We start from the raw sequence: 19,519 nt of genomic DNA on the forward strand, positions 1-19,519 counted from the left end.
TAAAGGGATTATTATTGCATGTTGGGGCAACTGTTGTTGACTGCCAGAATCATTCGATCTTCATCCGTCAGTGTCTTCAAAGGGCCACCTTACCCTTAAGTGACTGCTCCCCTCTGAGACCAGCCTATCTGGCAAGAGAGAGCCAGAAGGTTTATCTTACCTTCCTAGTCATTTTTCTTTCCCTGTTGAAAAAAGCCAGGGCTCCTTTCCCTGGGGAGTGCACCCTGAGATTGATTACCTGACTCTGTCTGTCCTCACTGCACCTCCCAAACCAAACGCCACCGATTCGAGTGCCCTCCAGCGCCCTAAGTGCGCGATCTAACTTGGGCTGCAAGAAGCCTCAGGCTCTATGCTGAACCCTCCGGCCTTCTCAGCTGGGATCAGAGCCCGCGCCCAATACGCAGGTCCTGGGACCGCGCAAAGTGACTCCACAAACGGAAACATTGTTATTCAAACAACTCCGTTGTGTCCAAGGAGGATCTCGGTCCAGTTCTTAAGACAGCCGGCCCTCTAGGCCCCAGTGCTGGGGCGGTTTCCCCAGCAACAGTCGCTATCCTCAAACGGAGCTGTGCACCAGGCTTTGGCTAAAGGCTGTTAAGACGCGAGGGTCTTCTGCCAGGGTCTGGCTCTGCTCAACCACCCCCGCACCCCGGCAACAGCGCATAAACTAGACTGCGGCCTGTGCTCCCCGCCCAATACCTGGAACTCGCTCTGGCCCCGCCCCGCCCGGCTCAACTCCTGCACTTGGTAACAAACACTTCCACTTCCTGAGCCCTCTTTCTTCGTCCGCCGCGGGGCGCCAAGCCTAGCATAGGCTCCGCCCCCGAGCCTTTCCATTGGCTCTCGCCATTCACCCGGCCCGAACGCCCCCGTCTGTGCCCTCTGATTGGGCTGTGATGGTCCACACCCTCGACGAGGTCCCGCCCCCGGCATTTGAGGCCGGCGGGGTTCTGGAACGCGCAGTGGCCGCGCGGGACAGGAGTTGGTCCGCGTTCCTGCGTCCGGTCTTCGCGGTTCGCGGCCGACGTTCCTGGGACACCTGCGCTTTCTGCCGGTGCAGGGATTCCTGCAACGTTCGCTCCCGCCCCCCGGTTCGTAGGGCGGGGAGAAAGGCTGGGCCGTTGTGTCCCGGACCCTCGACGGGACCCCGCTTCGCGCCGCTGAGCAGTCTCAGGGCGAGATGAGCGCGGACGCGGCGGCCGGGGCGCCCCTGCCCCGGCTCTGCTGCCTGGAGAAGGGTCCGAACGGCTACGGCTTCCACCTGCACGGGGAGAAGGGGAAAGTGGGCCAGTTCATCCGGCTGGTGGAGCCCGGCTCTCCGGCCGAGAAGGCGGGGCTGCTGGCCGGCGACCGGCTGGTGGGGGTGAACGGCGAGAACGTGGAGAAGGAGACGCACCAGCAGGTGGTGAGCCGCATCCGCGCCTCGCCCAACGCCGTGCGCCTGCTGGTGGTGGACCCCGAGACCGACGAGCAGCTGAAGAAGCTCGGCGTCCAGGTCGGGGAGGAGCTGCTGCGCGCCCAGGAAGAGCCCGGGCAGCCCGGGCAGGCCGAGCCGCCGGCCGCCAACGAGGCTCAGACGGACGGAAACGAAAATGAGCCGCGCGAGGCCGAGAAGAGCCCCCCGGAGCGGGTAAGTGGGGACCGGGCGGGGGGATCGTGGAGGGACCCCCGCGCCCCAGATGCCCTTTCTGAGACTCGAACCTCACCGGAGAGGGAGCCTGCTTCCGCCTGCGACTCGGCACCCTGACGGTTCCTGGACAGGCTTGAGGCTGCTTTCCGGGACCCCATCCCCCTACCCAGCCTTGTCTCTTGACCTTTAGGAAGGCAGCGCGAGGAAGCCTGGCCCCCTTGCCCTCGGCATAAGTCCCTCCGACCCCCCCCTACAAACTCGCTTCTGTGGGGGCGGAGGATCTCCGGGGTCCCAACAGCTCGGAGCTAGGCAGGGAGGAAGACCTCTCCGCCCGAGGGTCAGCTTCCTCCACCGTCCCTGTGTGTGGTAACTGAAATTGGGGCGAAGGCGACTGCGTCCCGACTTGAGAAAGCTGGAAGAATAACTCCCCATCTTCTGTGGGGAGCCCCCGGACTGAGGATGGCTCGGTCCCTGGGAGGGAGGTTCGCCCACATCTCCGTCAGCCTCCTGGTGTGTGTATCATTAACTTCACCCGGGCTGGACTTCAGCCTCCTGAAATGCACTGTGACTTCTAAAGAGAGGAAGCCCCAGCCTCTCTGAGCGACGTGTGGGGGTGGGGTGCTGGGAAGAGAAGCCGAGGCGTCTTGGGGGTGGTGGCTGTGCCACCCAGGAGGATTTATGATTCTCAGGAATGTGAGGAGTAAGCACTAGTTTGTATCAGGGAGGAGGAGGAGGAACGCTGGGGGAGGGAGCAGGCACATGGCCAGGCAGCGGCCAGCAGAGCCCACCGTGGGCAGGTGGTCTTGCCCTAGCGATGTTGCTTACTCCAGTGCCGGGACACCAAGCGGGCTGGGTGCCTTTGCCGGCGTTGAGCTTTGCTCCAAACAATCCCAGTTTGGATCAGCTGCAGGAGGGGCAGCTGGCAAAACAGGAGCTGTTGTGCTGAGCCTCCTGTCCCCAGAGAGCAGGGGAGGCCTGGATGCAGAGTGTGGGAGCGAGGCCTCTGAAACGCGCACCATTTCTCCACCTGATGGGCAGCTTGTGGCCATCGGTCTGTGGGGTGGGGAGGGCCCTCCCTGGATAGAGAAAAGGTAGAAGTGGAGACCGAGGACCAACTGGTTTGATGAAAGTGAGGTCACCAGGATCCCTGTCCAGCCAGAGCCAGGTGCTGGCAGTGCCAGAGTCACTACGCTCCCACCTCCTTGCACTGCCAACTTGGCATTGGCAGGGAGTGGGAGAGAAGTTGGAGCACCCCTGGCAGGGAGTTGACACTGGGGATTTGGAACCTATGACCTCTTCCCAGGCATTAACCCAGTTTGAACTTTGAGCCGAGTCCATCGATTTGTCATTCTCTCTTTTTTTTCCTCCTTTAGACTTTGGCACCCGCACAATGTCCCCATCACCACCACCAAGTTACAGTCATGTTCAGCTCCTCCCTTTGCCCTTTTGGGTCTGCTGCTGGGTGCCAGAGGGCCTGGGGGAGGTTCATGTAGAGATGGCAGCACACACGCCTCACCATGCCATCCAAAAAGGCAGTGGGCTTGGGTCTCCTGCTCTAGGGAAGCCCAGAGTCAGGTTCCCCCAGATGGTGGGGCAGCACAGGTGTTTGTGTGTATTCGTTAGGCCAGGAGACAGGAACACCATCACCACACAAGTCAGGCATTCTTTGAGATTTGATCTCATCCATAAAATGGGGACTTTTCTAGAATTTCAGAAATAAGGGAAGGGGGGCTGGGGATTTAGCTCAGCGGCAAAAAGCGCCTGCCTGGCAAGCGCAAGGTCGTGAGTTCGGTTCCCGGTACCAGAGAAAAACCAAAAAATAAAATAAAATAAAAAGAAATAAGGGAAGTACTGGTACCCCTCCTAGATGCTAAATTGGGCACATTTATGCTAGGCGTTTGGATCCCAGGTCTGTTCAAACAACTCCTTCCGCTTTGTTCATAGCTGATCAGCAATGCTAAGCCTCTAGTAGAACATCAGCATGTTCTGATACACTGAGCTTGCAGGTAACCCACCCTGGTACTGCAGAAAATGTCCATAAACATTGTGTTCCTTTTTTCTAAATGCGTTCCAGTCACTGCTTGCAGGTGATGCATGCCTGTAATCCCAGCACTCAAGAGGCTGAGGCAGGAGGATCACCACAAATTCAAGGCCAGCCTGGGTTACATAGTTAGTTCAAGGCCAGCCTAAACTATACAGCGAGACCCAGTCTCAAAATAAATAAATGAAATAAAGTGCATTCCTTTCCTACCTAAGGCATCTAATTGAGACTGACTAATTAGTTTCAGCCAGAATTTGTTTGTAGCGTGGGGCTGTTCCTGCATCTTCATCAGTGCTCATAAGTGAAGAAGGTAGGTGTGGAAGGTGCCAGGCAGAGATTGCTTAGCTGGGTGACATCTTGCTGGGGGACCAGCCCAGGTCAGGAATGACACAGGAAGAGTATAAGAGGTCCCTGGAGCACTGGCCAGTCCTGCTGGCCTGTCTAGGCCCAAGGAGGCAAAGGTGGGCTTCAACCCTCCCCAGAGGTTTTTCCCACCACCTGAGGACAGGGAGAAGCAGAAACAACTTGCTGTGCTGCTTCCCTGCTTAAAGCCCTCCTCCCAACCCCTATCACTATAGGAGGAGGCTCAAACCCTTGAGCTTGGGACCAAAGCGAGGGCTGGGCAGGTCTGAACCAGCTGAGCTGCACTGGCCGAGCTGCCTTGGCCAAGTTATTTCACCTCCCTGTGCTTCCATTTTCTCTTGTGTAAGTTGAGGCTGAGGGCAGTGACCTCACAGCGTTGTCAGGGTTACAGGCCCAGTGCTCAGTAGTCACTGTTTAATAGTTACCTGCTGTTCCATGCCCTTCCCCACCTGGCAGCTCTGGCTGACCCCCTAAACCACACCAAAGGTCCGAGTTGCCTTTTAGCCTCTCAGCCGTCACACGCTGATATTCTTAAGTCCGGGAATCCTCTGTCTACCTCTGCACCGGGCATACTCTCCAAGACCACTCAGCTCCGTAGAGCCTTTCCTTGATCCCCTCCTGCTTTTTGTCCTTGTATCTCTGGTTGCTTTGATTTTGTTTTGTTTGTTTTTTGGTTTTTGTTTTTGTCTTTTTGAGACAGGGTCTCACTATGCAGTTCAGGCTGGCCTTGAGCTCACTTTGTAGCCCAAGCTGGTCTCGAACTTGCAAACGATCCTCTTGCCTCAGTCTCCCAAGTGCTGGGATTACAGGCGTGAGCCACCACGCCCGGCTTTGGTTGCTTTGAGCAAGGCAGTATTTCAGTCATCTCTTGGTGACCTCCTGTACTATTGTGGTAACCCCGAGGGCAACAACTGAGGGTTATTTGTGCGAATAGCCCCAGTGCTGCTGTGCCAGGTCCAAGGTAGGGAGGTTCTCAGTAAATATTTTTTAATGAATGAATGAACACATAACAGCTATAAGGGGCCTTTGTCCTGGTTCATCTCAGTCCAGCACACCTGAGCTTGTTTGTGCTTCCAGCACACCCAGGATTGGAATGCCAGATAGAACCTACGTATACTTTCCTGCCTGCTAGGAGCTTCCATTTCAAAACTAGGAAGTGGGGTCTAGGTTTGGGGGTTGGCCAGGTCAGTGTTTGAATCCCAAATGTGCTGATTGCTGCCTCTGAACCCAGAGTTCATTGTTCCCTACAAGCCTCAGCCTCCACCTCTGTAAAATCGGAGCACCAGCATCTACCCCCTCGGGGTTGCTGGGAAGATTACCTGAGATGATAGGAATGTGAAAGTTCCCAGCTTGAGGCAGGTTCGCCAGCCTTGACCCTGAACTTGATCCCAGAGGTAGAGAGAGTGCAGGCACCTCAGGTAGGGAGGTGGGTGGGCACAATTAGTTGGCAGGCTGCCTCCTTCTTTCCCAAACAAGCTGGTTGCCACTTTGTTATGTCAGAGCAGGGTTTGAGCTGCTGGGTGCTTGGATCTGAAATGGGCAGGCTTTCATTTGTGCGTCGTTCAGCTTCCTAAATCACAAGCCTGCTGATAAAGCAGCAGAGCTCCTGGTTCTTACCTTCAGGCTCCTATTAAGTTAAATCATCCAGTCTGAAAATGATTCTCTCGGAGGCAGAAAGTAAGCAACTTCCTTCTCAGGGAGTTCCAGGTAGATAAGGGTCCTTCCCCACGTTTCCCACCCCACGCCATCCATCAGAAAGTGGGGAGTTAGTGCTTAGGGATTAAAGGGACAGGGGACGCAGCCCAAGTTGTATCACTGCTTGCAACTCTTTACCCGGAGAAACCAGAACTCTAGACCACATTAACAGGTATTTCCCTGCTCTGCCTTTCTAAGGTAGAGAGGCCCTACCTGGGAAGGACACTTTGTGCCTGCTGCTTGCCAGCCTGTGCCATAAAGATAGGGATGTGTGTGACCTTGATTTCCCCCATAGCAGCCCTGCAAATTAGGTAGCATTTTCTCCATTTTGTAAGTCACTAGTAAGTGTTTGTTACTTGACAGGTGTTATCGGAGTCTGGTAATGTACTAAGTACCAAACATGCCTCATGTCATTTATGCACATGACCCATCCCCACCCCAAGAATTAGTCCCATTCTCTACCTGTGGAAACTGAGGCTAAGTCAGGTTAGGTGGCCAGCACCAGGATTCTCAGCTAGGGGACCCTCCAGCAAAGCCAAGGATCTTGGTTCCTTGCCCTGAGAGACAAGAATTCTGCTGGCCTTAAACTCACTATGCTCCTCCTGCCTCAGCCTCCCAAGTGCTGGGATTACAGGCTTGCACCACCATGCCCAGCTCTCTATCGGTTATATTCTGAGGCACACCAGGACCATGACAGGAGCATACATTCAGGCTGCTGGGGGTACAGGATGGTAGCTCAGAGGTAGAGCACTTGCCTCGCATGCACAAGCCCCGTGGGTTCAGTCCCCAGCAGTGGGGGAAAATAAAAATGAAATTCAGGCAGGCTGCTTGAACCAGTTTCCAGTAGGGATCCAGGTAGATGGTCCCCAGTTGGGGCCTGGGATTCTAGTATATGTGCTGCCAAAGCAAACACAAGAGGCCAGGGAATCTAGATGTTCTGTCCCCAGCAGTCCCTCAACCCTGATGAGAACCTTCTCCCAGAAGGGGCAAGCTCCTGTCCCCATCCTTCTCATGGGCTCTCCCTGGAGCTTGGGAACCAAGTCTCTGCCCTTGCTGGTTGCCTCTTGGACTCACTTGCAGCAACAAGAGCCCCCTAGAGGCTGGGCTTCATGGCTGCCTGAACCTTCCTCTGGGGTAGAACGATTTGCCATGGCCACCGATGCCTAGGTGATGTTTAGGTTCCTGAGTCCTGGAAAAAGGACACGAGCTGTCTATTGCCGAAGGTCAGTTCACCTCGGAGCAGCATGGTAACATGCAGCGAACATTCGCCAGGTGCAAGTCCCACTCACCACGCAGCAGTTGAGGCTGGAGCTCTAACTTAGTCACAGAGGCTCGGCCTTCTCTGCTTGCTATCAAATCAAGGGACCCAGTGGCCAGAGCAAAGTGTGAGGGTTTCCGAGAGTGTGTTTGGGGCCGACTCAGACAGCACAGTAGTTAAAACTGAGGCTGATAGATGGGTGCTGTCCAGTGTGGCTGCCACTGGTCATTTAAGCTCTCTGGCACCCATTCTGAAAGTTTGGTACTCACTGAGTCTCACCCAAAATGCTCAGGACCAGAAGGTGTTTTAGACATCAGGTTTTGTTTGTTTGTTTGTTTTTGTCTTTTTGAGACAGGGTCTCCCACTATGCAGTTCAGGCTGGCGTTGAGCTCACTTTGTAGCCTATGCTGGTCTGGAACTCACCACAATCCTCCTGTCTCAGCCTCCCAAGTGCTGGGATTACAGGCCATGCGCCACCATGCCTGGCTTAGATATCAGTTTTTTTTGTTTTGTTTTGTTTTGTTTTGGGTTTTTTTTTTTCTTCCCAGTACCAGGAATCGAACTCACGACCTTGCACTTGCCAGGCAGGCGCTGTGCCGCTGAGCTAAATGGATATCAGTTTTATGGGGATTTTTTGTTTGTTTTAATTTTGTCTAAATTACCCAGGCTGGGTTTGAACTTGTGATCCTCCTGCCTCAGCCTCCCAGAGTTCTGGGATTACAGACCCACACCACCACACCCAACTTGAATTTCATGTTTTGTATTTTGGAACATTTGCATATATATCATGATCTGTCTTAGGGATGGAATGCAAGTCTAACCATATCCATATACTTTAAAATCAGTTCCATACAATGTTTTAATAATTTAATATAAGAACTGGGCACGGTGGCACATGCCTATAATCCCAGCACTCAGGAGGCTGAGGCAGAAGGATCACTGTGAGTTCGAGGCTCTGGGCTACAAAAGGAGTTCAAGGCCAGCCTGAACTACATAGTGAAACCCCATCTCAAAAAGGCAAATAATAATAATAATTTAAGATAGGAAACAGTTTCATAGTATATAATTTTCTGTTCATGCTATCATATCTGTGCCCCAAAACTTTCAGATTTTGGAGCATTTTAGATTTCAGTATTTCAGATTAAGGTATCCTGTACCAATAAAAAAAAAAGGTTAAAATATCTCCATTTTTTAAAATAGATTACATGTGGAAACGTAACATTTTGGATACGTTGTGTTAAATAAGATAATAAATTTATTTTTGGTGCTGAGGATTGAACCCAGGGCCTTGTGCTTTACCACTGAGCTATACTTCTAACCACCCCTCTTTTTGACATAGCTACTAGAAATTTTTGAAATTTCGTACATGGCTGACATATTTCTACTGCATGGTGCTGTTTGGGATCTAAGTTCAAATCCTACCTCCTTTCACCTGTGCATACTTGACCAGTTTATCCCATCTCTTTGAACCTGAGTTTTCTCATCTGCAAAACACAGCCAATAATACTTCCCTTGCAAAGTTATAATTGGGTTTTATAAGAAACATACAGCCTCTGGGGCAGGGCCCGGCACATAATAACTGTTCAGTAAATGCTTCATTGTTGAGCCTGATTTTACAAGCTTTCTGAAGGTCCTTATTGAGGGATGATGGTAGAGTGTCTGCAGGCCAGGCAGGAAGGCATGGGACGGCCAGCTCTGGATGGTATCCAGCCGGGCAGCAGCCCAGGTACCAGCCTGCTCCATCCCAAGCTTGTCCAGCCCTGGGAAGACTTGAGCCAAATTCTCCTTCACCGCCTCTGGCTGGCACTAGGAAAAGACACCACTAGCCAGAGACAGGACCTGGCTCAGGGTTCCTGTCCTTTAGCTTATGTCACCTTCCTGGTTCCCCCTGCCTGACTCTAGGAAAAGGCCTTCCCCCTGGGAAACAGGAAGTACAAGCTCAAGGACTAGGGGTAGCATCATTTTTTTTGCAAACAGAGGTGTCCCACATTCCTTGGCCTGTACAGAAGTAAGGGGAGGGTGTCTTACAGGGAACATGAAGTGATATAAGGGCGTGGTAGTAGCCCAGGCCGCTGTGTCTCACCTGGGGTGAGGACACTTTTAGCCTCCTGCTCTGGACATTGGCCCAGTGCTTAAGCACCTTCCTAGTCTGCCTCAAGGATAATGTCCTGTGCTGCCCATCACACAGCACCCCCAAAGCAAGGCCGGCTAGCTTTCCTTTAAGGGCAGTACCAGACCCGAGCCCGTGTCCCCAGAGACTGTGTAACAAACTTAAGCTGCCTCCCAAAACAGCCATAGTTTCTCCAAACTTACCTCCTTCGTCTAGGACCCCCACTTTCTCCCCAGCCCCTCTTGTCACTGGGCTGCTTTTCCTGTGTGGGCACCAGCCTTATTTCCATAAATAAGAGCTCAGGCCTGGGCTGCACTGGGGGAAGGGCAGTCGTGGGAGGCGGAGGTCCCTCCTCTTGTTCCCCACCCACCCTGGAGGTCCTCCTGCTCCCCTAGCCCACCGCCTCGGGCCCAGAGCTGCCTGGCTTTTGGGAAGTGACACAGGCCAATGCCAGTGGAAGCTGCCTGGTTGTTTCTGTCTGTCCCATCGCCATGGCATCAGCCAGGGAGAGGTTGGACCCAGTGGGGCGTTGGTCCCCAGCTGCCCGCAGCCCTCCCCCAAGGAGGAGCAGGGAGCGGCCTGCTCCCGGCCTGCTCCCCGGAGACCACACTGGGGAAAGTATCGGCTTTCCCCAGCTTTCCAGGTGGCTGCTGGTGACGCCTATTAAATTCCGTGCCCGCTGTCCGCTCCCTGGGCTGTGTGGGTGGAGATGATGGGGCAGCCACTCAAGGTAGAGGAGAGGAGGGATGAAGGGGCAGCCTGAGAACCTGAGGGTGGGGGAAGGCCGCCATGAGAAGGGTCCGCAGATAGCTCTTCTGGCAGGGTCTGTTCTAGAAGTGAAAGTGAGTCTCAGGCCCTGCCTCACCGCCCTTAGCCACCCCTGCCTCATGCGGCTTCTCTTGCCTGGAGCTCTGAGCAGATCCTGGTTTCTTCTAGCCTTTCTGGATCTCCTTAGGAAGCTCTGCACAGATGCTGGGGCTGTGTTCCCCTTGAAGTCTCCCCATTACCTGCAATGCTCTGTACCCCTCCATCTGGCACCAGGGCACAAGTCCCCTTCTTAGCTCCTGGGGGCCACACCAGACCTGAGAAGGCTTGGACTTTGCCGCTATTCACCCCCTTCCCCCAGGAGCAGAACCCAGCAGCAACGGCCCAGCTGCACCAGGTGTTTCGCTCTTTCCCATCTCACATCTCAGTGCCAGACCTAGGAACCTTGAGCCAGGCCCCGCACATCCCCAGGGTCAGCTCCGCCACACACTCCTGTCTCCACCCAGGCTGGGATGGGCCGCCTGATGGGCTGACTCAGCAGCTGCAGTGACATCTCGTGGTATACCTGGGTGGCTAGTTGGGGGGTGGTACAGGCTGGTCTCCCTGGAAGTGTGGGAAGCCACCCCATCACCCCTTCTGAAGGCAGGGGTCTCCAGAGACTTGGGAAGAGGGGACTAGCTAAGGCTCTGTTGTGTAATAGCTGCATATGAGGTTGGGGGCTACCTGGGGCTTCCCGTCCTCCTGCTCTGCCAACGTCAGGCCCCAAATCTTCCACACAGTCAACCTGGAGGCAGTAGAGCAGGTCCCAGTACAGGGGGAAAGTAGGAGCCTGAGGCCCTCGGGCGAGGTGGCCCTCGTATCCCTCATCCATGTTGGCAGAAGGGAACAAGGTTTAGGCAGCCCTAGAGCTTTGATGACACTTGTCACTAGGCAAAGGGTACTGGTGTGACTTGCTGGGGCACAGACAGGAAAACCTGTGGCACAGAGACCTGGACAGGAAGGTGGAGGGTATTACAGGGCCAGTGAGCCCGGCCCTGCCAGTCAGGGCACTCCAGAGCTCCCTGTCCCCTGGCTTGTTTTCAGCCACAGTTCCGGCCCAGGCATGCTTACTGCCCCGTCACCCAGGCCAACCTTATCCCTCTGCGCAAGCCAAGCCGTAGCTCCAGCTGCAAGAGGCCTTGAGCACCCGGAAGGAAGGCTGTGGTTTCATCACCTCCCTGTAGGGGCGGCAACCAGTGCCGGCTGCCCTTCACTGCGACTCCTGCTGGGGCCTCAGCTCCAAATGGGTTGCCCCATTTTTAAGTTGGGTCCTTAAAGATCAACCCAGTGTACGGTGTAAGGAGCATAGGTCCCAAATCAGAGGGGTTGCAGCTCTGGCTATGTAATGTCAGGAGGTGGGCTTGATTTCTCCGAGCCTCAGTTTCCCCATCTCAGAAACAACTGACAGGCCTCAGCCATGTGGCTGTGGGAAGACTTAGGAGTGAGGGGACTGTAGGGGGAGGTGGGGAGGGACAGAGCTTTGGAGGTGCCCCCTCCCCCTTTCTCAGGGTGAAGGACCAGATTACGGATTATGCAGCTCAGTACGGCCGAGGCAGAAAGCTGAGCCAGTGCTGTTGGTGTCAACTGGTCAGACCTGTTCCCGCTCACCTAGGCAGCCTGGGGGAGGGCCGGCTGGCAGCTCCCTTGCTGGATTAGCTGGAGGGGAGGAGAGCCTGACTCCCTCCCAGAACAAGATCTCAACAGCAGGGCTGTGGGAAGGGTGAGGAACAGGGTGGCCAAGGAGAACTGGTACCTCTCGGGGTGCCCACTTTCTGCCAGGCACTTCGTTGTCTCCACTGTTGTTTGAGGAGCCCCTAGCCCAGATTTGGGTAAGTGGCTGCTAAGGCAAGTCCCAGCTGCCACCCTTTCTTCCTCTGCAGCTTATTAACACTGTCTTGAAACAATACAAAAGACCCGCCTAAGTGTTTAAGGAGAGAGAAAATCTCCTCCGGCCCCTAGCCCAAGAGGGAAGGGGTGGGATCATATCTCTGCCTATGGCAGCTGTCTCCTGGGGCTGGCAAGTTGGGGCAGGAGGCCCTTAAGCTTCCCCTTCACCCCTTCCCACCCCTCCCTTACCTGCTCCACTCCCAGCTGGGGATTTGGGTTTCAGATCCACCGAGCACATCACCCTCCCCCACCCAGTCCGCCGCTCAGCTTCACATGACTGTTCAGCAGTATTAAGGACAAAGATAAAGTCCAGGTAGGCACAGGGCCTCACAGTTAGAGAGGGTTCTCACGTAGGTAATTATCTCCTTGGGCCTCACAGCAACTCTGAGAGGTAAATGACACTGAGAATGGCCTGTAAATGAGGACCCTGAGGCCTGGAGAAGGAAATGACATGCCCCAGGTCACACAGCTAGTAAGCGGGGGAGCTCATTGCCTGATGGTCAAGGTGATAGCTCAGGGCCACCAGGATGGACGGCAGCCAGTGTCCTGCCCCAGGCCTAGGGGGAGGGGAGGAGGAAGGGACCTAGGGTCCTGGGTCCATGGCTTTGAAATTGAGCTTCCTTAATTAAGTTGGAGAGAAGATGGTGGAAAACGCGTGCAGTCTGGGTGTCAGAAATCTAGGGTGCCTTATTAACAGGGCGCTCTTCGCAGGACTCAAGCACACTGTACTTCCTTCGGCCCAGCCTTGCTTTTCACAGTGACAGGGTCCCTGGGTGCTGTCACCATCTTTATCCTCACTGTGCCACCCACGGGATTTCTAATTTTCTGGGTCCTCCCGCTCCCTTTGAACTGCACAGGTTGGCTTGGTGGGGACAAGAAAGGAGGCTGCTTGGGTGAGGAAAGGCTTTACTGTAAATACGCTGACTGGCTTTCCGTAAATACCTGCCCCTTCCTCCCCGGATGGAGAACAGGTACAAAGGGCTGGGGTCCTGACCTAGAGTCCTCAGATCCCCAGCCAGGCTGACAGAAGCCCCGCCATCCCTCCTCTCCCAGGGCCACAGTGAGTCGCTGATGAGGCAGGATAAGACGAAAATAACTTGTGAACCCCTTCAAATGTCTTTGGGGAAGGGACTTGAGAGCTAACCTTGTTCCAGTCCCACCCCTCCTTTACCATCAGAGCAAACTGACCTGTGCACCCAGGGCCCTAGGCAGTCTGCTGCAATGCTTGGCGTTCACCCGGCTCATCTGCGCCGCACCCCCCAGCCAGAATTCCACGCAGGATCAAAGCATAGTTGCGTTATTCCAAACCTCGCTTGCTGGGAAAGGCAGAGTCGGGCAGAGGGCAGGGAAGGACGTGGGTCACTGTGGAATGGCCTCTCCTTTATTCCCACAGCTCGAGCTTCGGCCTCGGATCTGTTTGATGAAGAAGGGCGCCAACGGCTATGGCTTCAACCTGCACAGCGACAAGTCCAAGCCAGGCCAGTTCATCCGAGCGGTGGACCCAGGTTCCCCAGCTGAAGCCTCTGGGCTGCGGGCCCAGGACCGCATTGTAGAGGTGATCTCCTCGCCCGTCTCCCCAGGCCCTTCCCTGCTCTTCCTTCCTGAGCTTTAGCTCGTCGGGCAGCCATCCTACCACCTTCCACTTGCTGAGCCCATGGGGCGTAACCAACCCCTAGGTGCTGGGTGGGTGATTGGGTATATAGGTGAACAGGAGACAAAGCAAGAAAGAAGGGTGGGCAGTAGAGGGACGAGAGGCTGGCTAGCTTCTTTTCCACTCTCTCCTCTGAGACCTTCTACCCTGAGCGAGCACTCTACAGCCGTGATTCACCCATTCATCGAGGGAGATGCCACTCCAGAGCTTCCCTGCCGCCTGAGCGCTCCATGAGCCAAGCACCGGGCAGGGGGATTGAGCTGCTCCCTCCTCTCGGGCTGTGCTCAGGAGAGAGGAAACGTGAACTCAATGCTCAGGCTGGTCCCACAATCAGAGTCTGAGAACCTTAGTGCCAGAGATCAGCTCTCTCAAGACGTCTCATTTTACACGTGAGAAAAGCGAGGAAGTCAGAGGAGCACCCAGCCCTGGCCTCCCAAACCTCTCCGTCCTGTCCCTCACAGCTGTGTTTGTTTAGTCTCTGTCTGGATATTTTCTTTGGCTTTTCCCACATGTCCTTCCTCCCCGCTGACTGTCAAGTGGGAGGACCACTGGCCTAGCTCAGAACTGAGCGGGTAAGGGAGGCCCGAGTCCTTCCACCTGCCCCCAACACAACTGCGACCTGTGCTGCTAACCCTCCCCCACCCCACCCCCCAGGTGAACGGGGTCTGCATGGAGGGCAAGCAGCACGGGGATGTGGTGTCCGCCATCAAGGCTGGAGGAGATGAGGCCAAGCTGCTGGTGGTAGACAGGGAAACCGATGAGTTCTTCAAGAAGTGCAAAGTGATCCCATCTCAGGAGCACCTGGATGGTGAGTGGCTGGTACAGTTGGGTACCCCCAAGTCAGGGACACAGCCAGACTTCCAGCTGTGGGGTACGCAACTTCCTGGCTTTGCCTCTGCCTCCTCCTCCTCAGGGTGGGTTGGTGGGGAGTGAGGAGAAGAAGCAGGGATGGGTCGTGGTTTTCAAAGGTAGCATGTGATAGAGGGTCATTTGACAGAAGGGATGGGACAGAGCTTCAGGATCCCCAGCCTGAGCCACCACACCAAAGAGCAGTCCAAGCGCCCCTCCCCGCAGCACATTCTCAGGGCAATGCCTGTGCCACAGAAGGGTTAATTCTGGGGTGGCTTCCAGCCTTTACTGGGCAGATCAGAGTCCAGTGACAGGGGCTGGAATCTCCCCCTCCCTTCTGTCAGGTTGTCTTGGAAACTCAGCTCCGGAGAGCAGTGGGACTGGAGAGCAGTGGGACCGCTTCAGTCTCTAGGCCCCTGCCCTCCCCCTCCCCTGCTCTCCCCCTGCCAAGCCTGGCACCTCTCCCTGTCCACGCAGAGCCAAAAGGGGGCCCCAGGACTGCTCTACCAGGACAGGGAAGGGTTAAACAGCCTCTGTTCCCTTGCCCGGACTTTTTCTCTGTAAAGATGGCTCAGGGCGTGGGGTGCCCTGGGCCATCCTGAGGGTGGAATGTCTTTGGACTTTGTAGTGGGTGGGGTCTCTCTGGAGGTCAGGGCAATATTTGTGGGAGGGGGGGTCCACATGACTCACATCCCTAGGTGGAGAAACCCAGGGAGGCAGTCCTGTCTCTGACCTGACCCAGGGTCCTGGGGAACTGCTAGAAATGGGATGACTCCTGGAAATCCTTAGCAACCTCTGGGCATGGGAGGTGGGGGTACCCTTAGCTCTTCTCCAGGTTCATAGAACCCCAGTAATTCAACTAATCCCCTTCCTCGGTGAAGACACTGAGGCCCAGAGAAGCCCCAGCCTTGCTCTTGGGGACCAGGTATGAGGAACACAGCTGAAATTTGGACTCGGCGCAGCTCCTCAGATATTGTCTGCAGCCTCTTCCACCACCCTTCCTCACACCCCGCACTCCCCACCCTCCCCACACCCCGTCCCCCGCCAATGCCCTTGTCTGCCTCTCTGCCTGGCAGCATGCGGAGGCCCAGAGGGAGGGGGAAAGTGAGTGTCCCAATGTCCTACAAGACCCCTGCCCGCAGCCATGGGGAGGCTAGAGATGTCAAAAGGGAGGAAAAGGTGAATCAGGTGTACCTGGCTGGGTCTGGACTGGGGACAAGAATAAGAGAAGAGATACACATAAATTATAAAAGCTAAAGGTTCAGAAGAAACCCACCCGGGTTTAGGCCCCAGAAGTGAAACGTCCTCCACTGTAGATGTGGGGAGGGGACTGACCTTGGCCCAACTTCTCTCGCTCTGGCCCTGCCTGCCCCCACCAGGTTTCCCACTGGTTGCTGGGGAGGCACCCAGGATACTGCCCTTGGGCCTTCCTGTCCCCTCATTTCCAGAGCAAGTAGGGGCTGGGCTTGTTTTCTCTCAGCGGAGACAGCTGCCAGCCATAATCTTGGGTGTGGCCCTACTACTGCTATAATATCACTGTCACCTGGGACGCATGTGAAAAATGTGAAGGCCCAGGCCTGTCCCAGGAATCTGTTTTTAACAGGCTTCCCAGGTGGGAGTTCGGCAGCCAGCCTAGAACGTCATTCCAAATAAAACAGTTTTTCAAGTAGCTCATAGCCCACCAGTAACTCCTGAGATCAGTTTATTAGACAGAAACCAGCACATTTTTAAAAACTTCATAGAAAATATCAGAGAACACTGCGCTGCAGGAGGGTAAAGTACTGTTTTGTGAAATTTTGCCATACACACAAGCTTTTGTGTGTGCTGGGCTATGAAAATGTCAGACGTCCCTACAGTGGGTTGCAGATACAGTTTTAACCACTGACCTTGGGTGCAAGATCTGATGATCTGACCAAAAGCAGCATCTCTGGGCCCTTGTGCAGGCTGCGCTCGACACACTCTCCCAAAGCTTCTGGCCTCACCTCTGCTCTCCCCGTGCCCTAGGTCCCTTGCCTGAGCCCTTCACCAACGGGGAGATACAGAAGGTAAGGGTCATCCTCTAACTGCTGCTCTGGCTCCCAACCCCATGGGGGGAGGGAGCTGTCAGGCGGTAGTGTGGTTAAGACAGCCGCTGGCTCAGGCTGAAACCTCGGGGCCAGGTTCCAGCTCCCTTCTGAGCTCCAAGATATAGAACAACGTACCCCTTGCCCCTGCTGAGGGCCAAGGCTGTCACACTGCAGAGGCCTGGCCGGGCCCCTCTACAGCCCGCCATCCTGGGTGATGGGCCCCCACCTCCAACTCCCCACCATACAGAAGAGGCCATTCTTCCCCCCAAGAACAGAGCTCTAGTGTCTGGCTGTGCACTGCCAGCCCTGCTACTTCCAGTCTGGGTTGGAAGAACAAAGCCCCTCCTCCCCTGGCAGAAGGGAAGGGGGGTGAGGCTAGGGAAGAGATGGCAGGCCAGGTGCCAGCCAGATCCACGGAGGGACCCAGGAAGGGGCTGAGCGCCAAGCTGACGCCCCAGCCAAAGCCTTCACTCCTAAACAGGCCCGCTTAGTCAAGCCGAGAAGCAGGAGTCTGCAGGGTCTCCTTTTTACTCAGTGGTTTGTACCAGGGTCCCCAAGCCCAATATGAACCTTCTGTCACCCTATTTGTGGGTCTAGAACACTCCATCTATCTTACTCCTTCAAGGCTCTGCTTGGCTGTTTTGGATTTAAAAATAAGAGAGGGCTATAGGTTTCGGGAGCACCATACGTGTCCCCCACACCTTTCAGAGAGGACCTTGGTGTCCCCAGCCTCTAAGTCCATTCGATGAAAGCCACATCAGGGAAAACGTGGAGTGGTTTAGCTAATCCCACCTTGCATCGACTACCCTCCCACCTAGGTAATGGATGGAACCAGGCTGCCCTCTGATCCTTTAAGGAATGTAGCAATGTGACGCTGGAATTTGGGTGGGTGATCAAGGCGTGAGTGGCACTTCTCAGGCTAGGGCTTCCAGCTTTCCTGAGCAGGAGTTTCCTACCCCCTTCCCTGCCAGCCCACACCCCTTTTCTCTGTGCCAGGAGAACAGTGGTGAAACCCTGGGCGAGGCAGCCCTTGAGAGCCCCAGGCCAGTCCTGGCGAGATCCGCCTCAAGCAATACCAGCGAGGAGGTAGGCAGCCTGGCAGGGGTTGGGAATGGGTTATGGGAAGCCGATTCCCAGGCCACCTTGGTTCCTGGCACACCAGCCTGCCTTTGAGGTCACATGCTGAGGCGCATTCTGTTCTTGTGACCTGGCTTCCCCGGGCACAGCCTCAGGGGAGCCGCCTCGTCCAGGCTGAGCACCAGAGCCTTCCAGGCACTGACTCCCAACTCTCTGCCTCCCGTTTCTCTCTATAGTCCAGTTCCCAAGACAGCCCCAAGAAACAGGACTCCACAGAGCCCTCGTCTACCTCCTCCTCGGACCCCATCCTGGACTTCAACATCTCCCTGGCCGTGGCCAAAGAGAGGGCCCACCAGAAGCGCAGCAGCAAGCGGGCCCCACAGATGGACTGGAACAAGAAAAATGAACTCTTCAGCAATCTCTGAGTGCCCATCCACCAGCAGCGCAAGGCTGTGGAAGGGCCCAGCCAGCAGCCCGCCCGTCCTAGCCACCCCAAACCCCACTGCCCACCAATCGATGTTCCAATCAGCACCAGCACCTCCTTCTTGATGAAATCTGATTCTCCTAGATACTTTGGTCTTCCCTTAAGGTGCTTTTCTGTCCTTTCCCAATCAAAAAGCAGACTCTCCCCCTCCTTCTCCCTGAGGGCTTTCTCCTACCAGGTGACCCCTTGCCACCCAGCCTGGGACACCACTGGGACCCACACCAAGCAAGGATCCTGGAGCCAGACTCTCACATGTGAGCACTGGTCCAAAAGTGACCAGGAAACTCATCTCTGCAGCCACTGCTCACAGTGGGCAGGGTGCCCTTCATCCTGAGACTTATGGTTTGGGCATCTTCTACTGATTTTTCTTTTTTTAAGTGTACAGTACCAGAGTTCAGAAGGATTTTTGTTCCCTTCATTTTCCTGGTCATTAACATCTGAGGCATAGCAGCGGCCTCAGCCTTCCATTTTTGTTTCTAGTCCCACTGTTGGAGACCTGGGCAGCATGGGGAGGATTTGGCTGCCCCCTGCCATCCCTGAGCCAGGCACCGCCACTGTAAAGAAACCGCTTCAGAAACCAAGCTCGTTCCTCTGTACTTGTTGAGCCTCTGTGTCTTCCTTTGAAGCTTTGTCCTTCAGCCGCACACCCTCCAGATGGAAAGTAGGAAGTGGTGAAAGTGTGGCCAAATGGCCTCTGGCTGAGGGTAGGAGGGCTGAAGGAAAGACCATCTAAAGGTTCCCTGCACAAGGCAAGGTGACTTTAACGAGAAGGCCTGGATTCTGTAGCTGCTCAGGAACCCTGTAGGGAGTAAGACCTGCTCAGCCCCGGGTGCTTAACTTGGTGTTACTGTGTCAATGTAAGGGCAGGTAGTAAGACTGCTACGGAGAACGTGGGAGGTGATGATCCCACAGGCTGAGGGCTCGGAGGCTCCTCTTATTCCACGAGTGCTACTAGTGTGAAGGTGAGGATGAAGCTGGGTTTGTCTGTTTTTGTTTTTGGTACCGGGAATCGAACTCAGGACCTTGTGCTTGCCAGGCAGGCACTTATGCCGCTGAGCTATATCCCCAGCCCTTGAAGCTGCGTTTGAAGCTAAAGAGTTGGCTACAGGATTCCCAGGAGCAGGCTGAGCTGGCGCCATGTACTTTATCTTGTCTGGCCACTAGCCTGATTGGAGGGCAGTTCTCCAGCACTGGGAGAAAACAGAATGGTCCACTGAGCCCCAGAACATGCTGTGTGACAAAGTGGGATGGAGGGGATTTTCCAAGGGCAAAATGCAGGTCCAAGCCCTGGTCCCTTACACCTCAGACACCCGAGGCCATATCCTAGAAGTCTGCCAGGTGGCCCAGGCTGCAGGGCAGAAGGTCCAGAGCAGTGCTCAGAAGAAAGGGAGGCTGGCCCTGGGCTACCCCCTCTCCACTCAACCAGGGTGACCACTCAGAACCAGGTTCCTGAACTGAGCGGAACAAGTTGGGGAAGAGAGCAACCCTCAGAGTGGAGAGAAGGGCCGGTCTTATCTGGCCATCTGGTACTTTAGGGTTTGGATTCCACTGGCCTTAAATGGAACCATCCAGAACCCTTATCACAGCACTCATCATTCTGTGTC

The 19,519-nt window shown here is 55.2% G+C and overlaps 1 protein-coding gene across 1 annotated transcript; it reads left to right on the forward strand.

The window, feature by feature from the left end:
- Positions 1 to 927: 927 nt before the first annotated feature.
- On the forward strand, positions 928 to 18,511 carry Slc9a3r1 (solute carrier family 9, subfamily A (NHE3, cation proton antiporter 3), member 3 regulator 1). Its single transcript, XM_005412251.2, has 6 exons — positions 928 to 1,630; positions 13,182 to 13,343; positions 14,094 to 14,247; positions 16,293 to 16,333; positions 17,351 to 17,440; positions 17,668 to 18,511. The coding sequence occupies exons 1-6, from the start codon at positions 1,181 to 1,183 to the stop codon at positions 17,854 to 17,856; spliced, it is 1,086 nt and encodes a 361-aa protein (XP_005412308.1). The 5' UTR covers positions 928 to 1,180; the 3' UTR covers positions 17,857 to 18,511.
- The last annotated feature ends 1,008 nt before the right edge of the window (positions 18,512 to 19,519 follow it).

Source organism: Chinchilla lanigera, unplaced genomic scaffold, assembly GCF_000276665.1.
Source record: "Chinchilla lanigera isolate Chin_1 unplaced genomic scaffold, ChiLan1.0 scaffold00152, whole genome shotgun sequence".
Taxonomy (NCBI): Eukaryota; Metazoa; Chordata; class Mammalia; order Rodentia; family Chinchillidae; genus Chinchilla; species Chinchilla lanigera.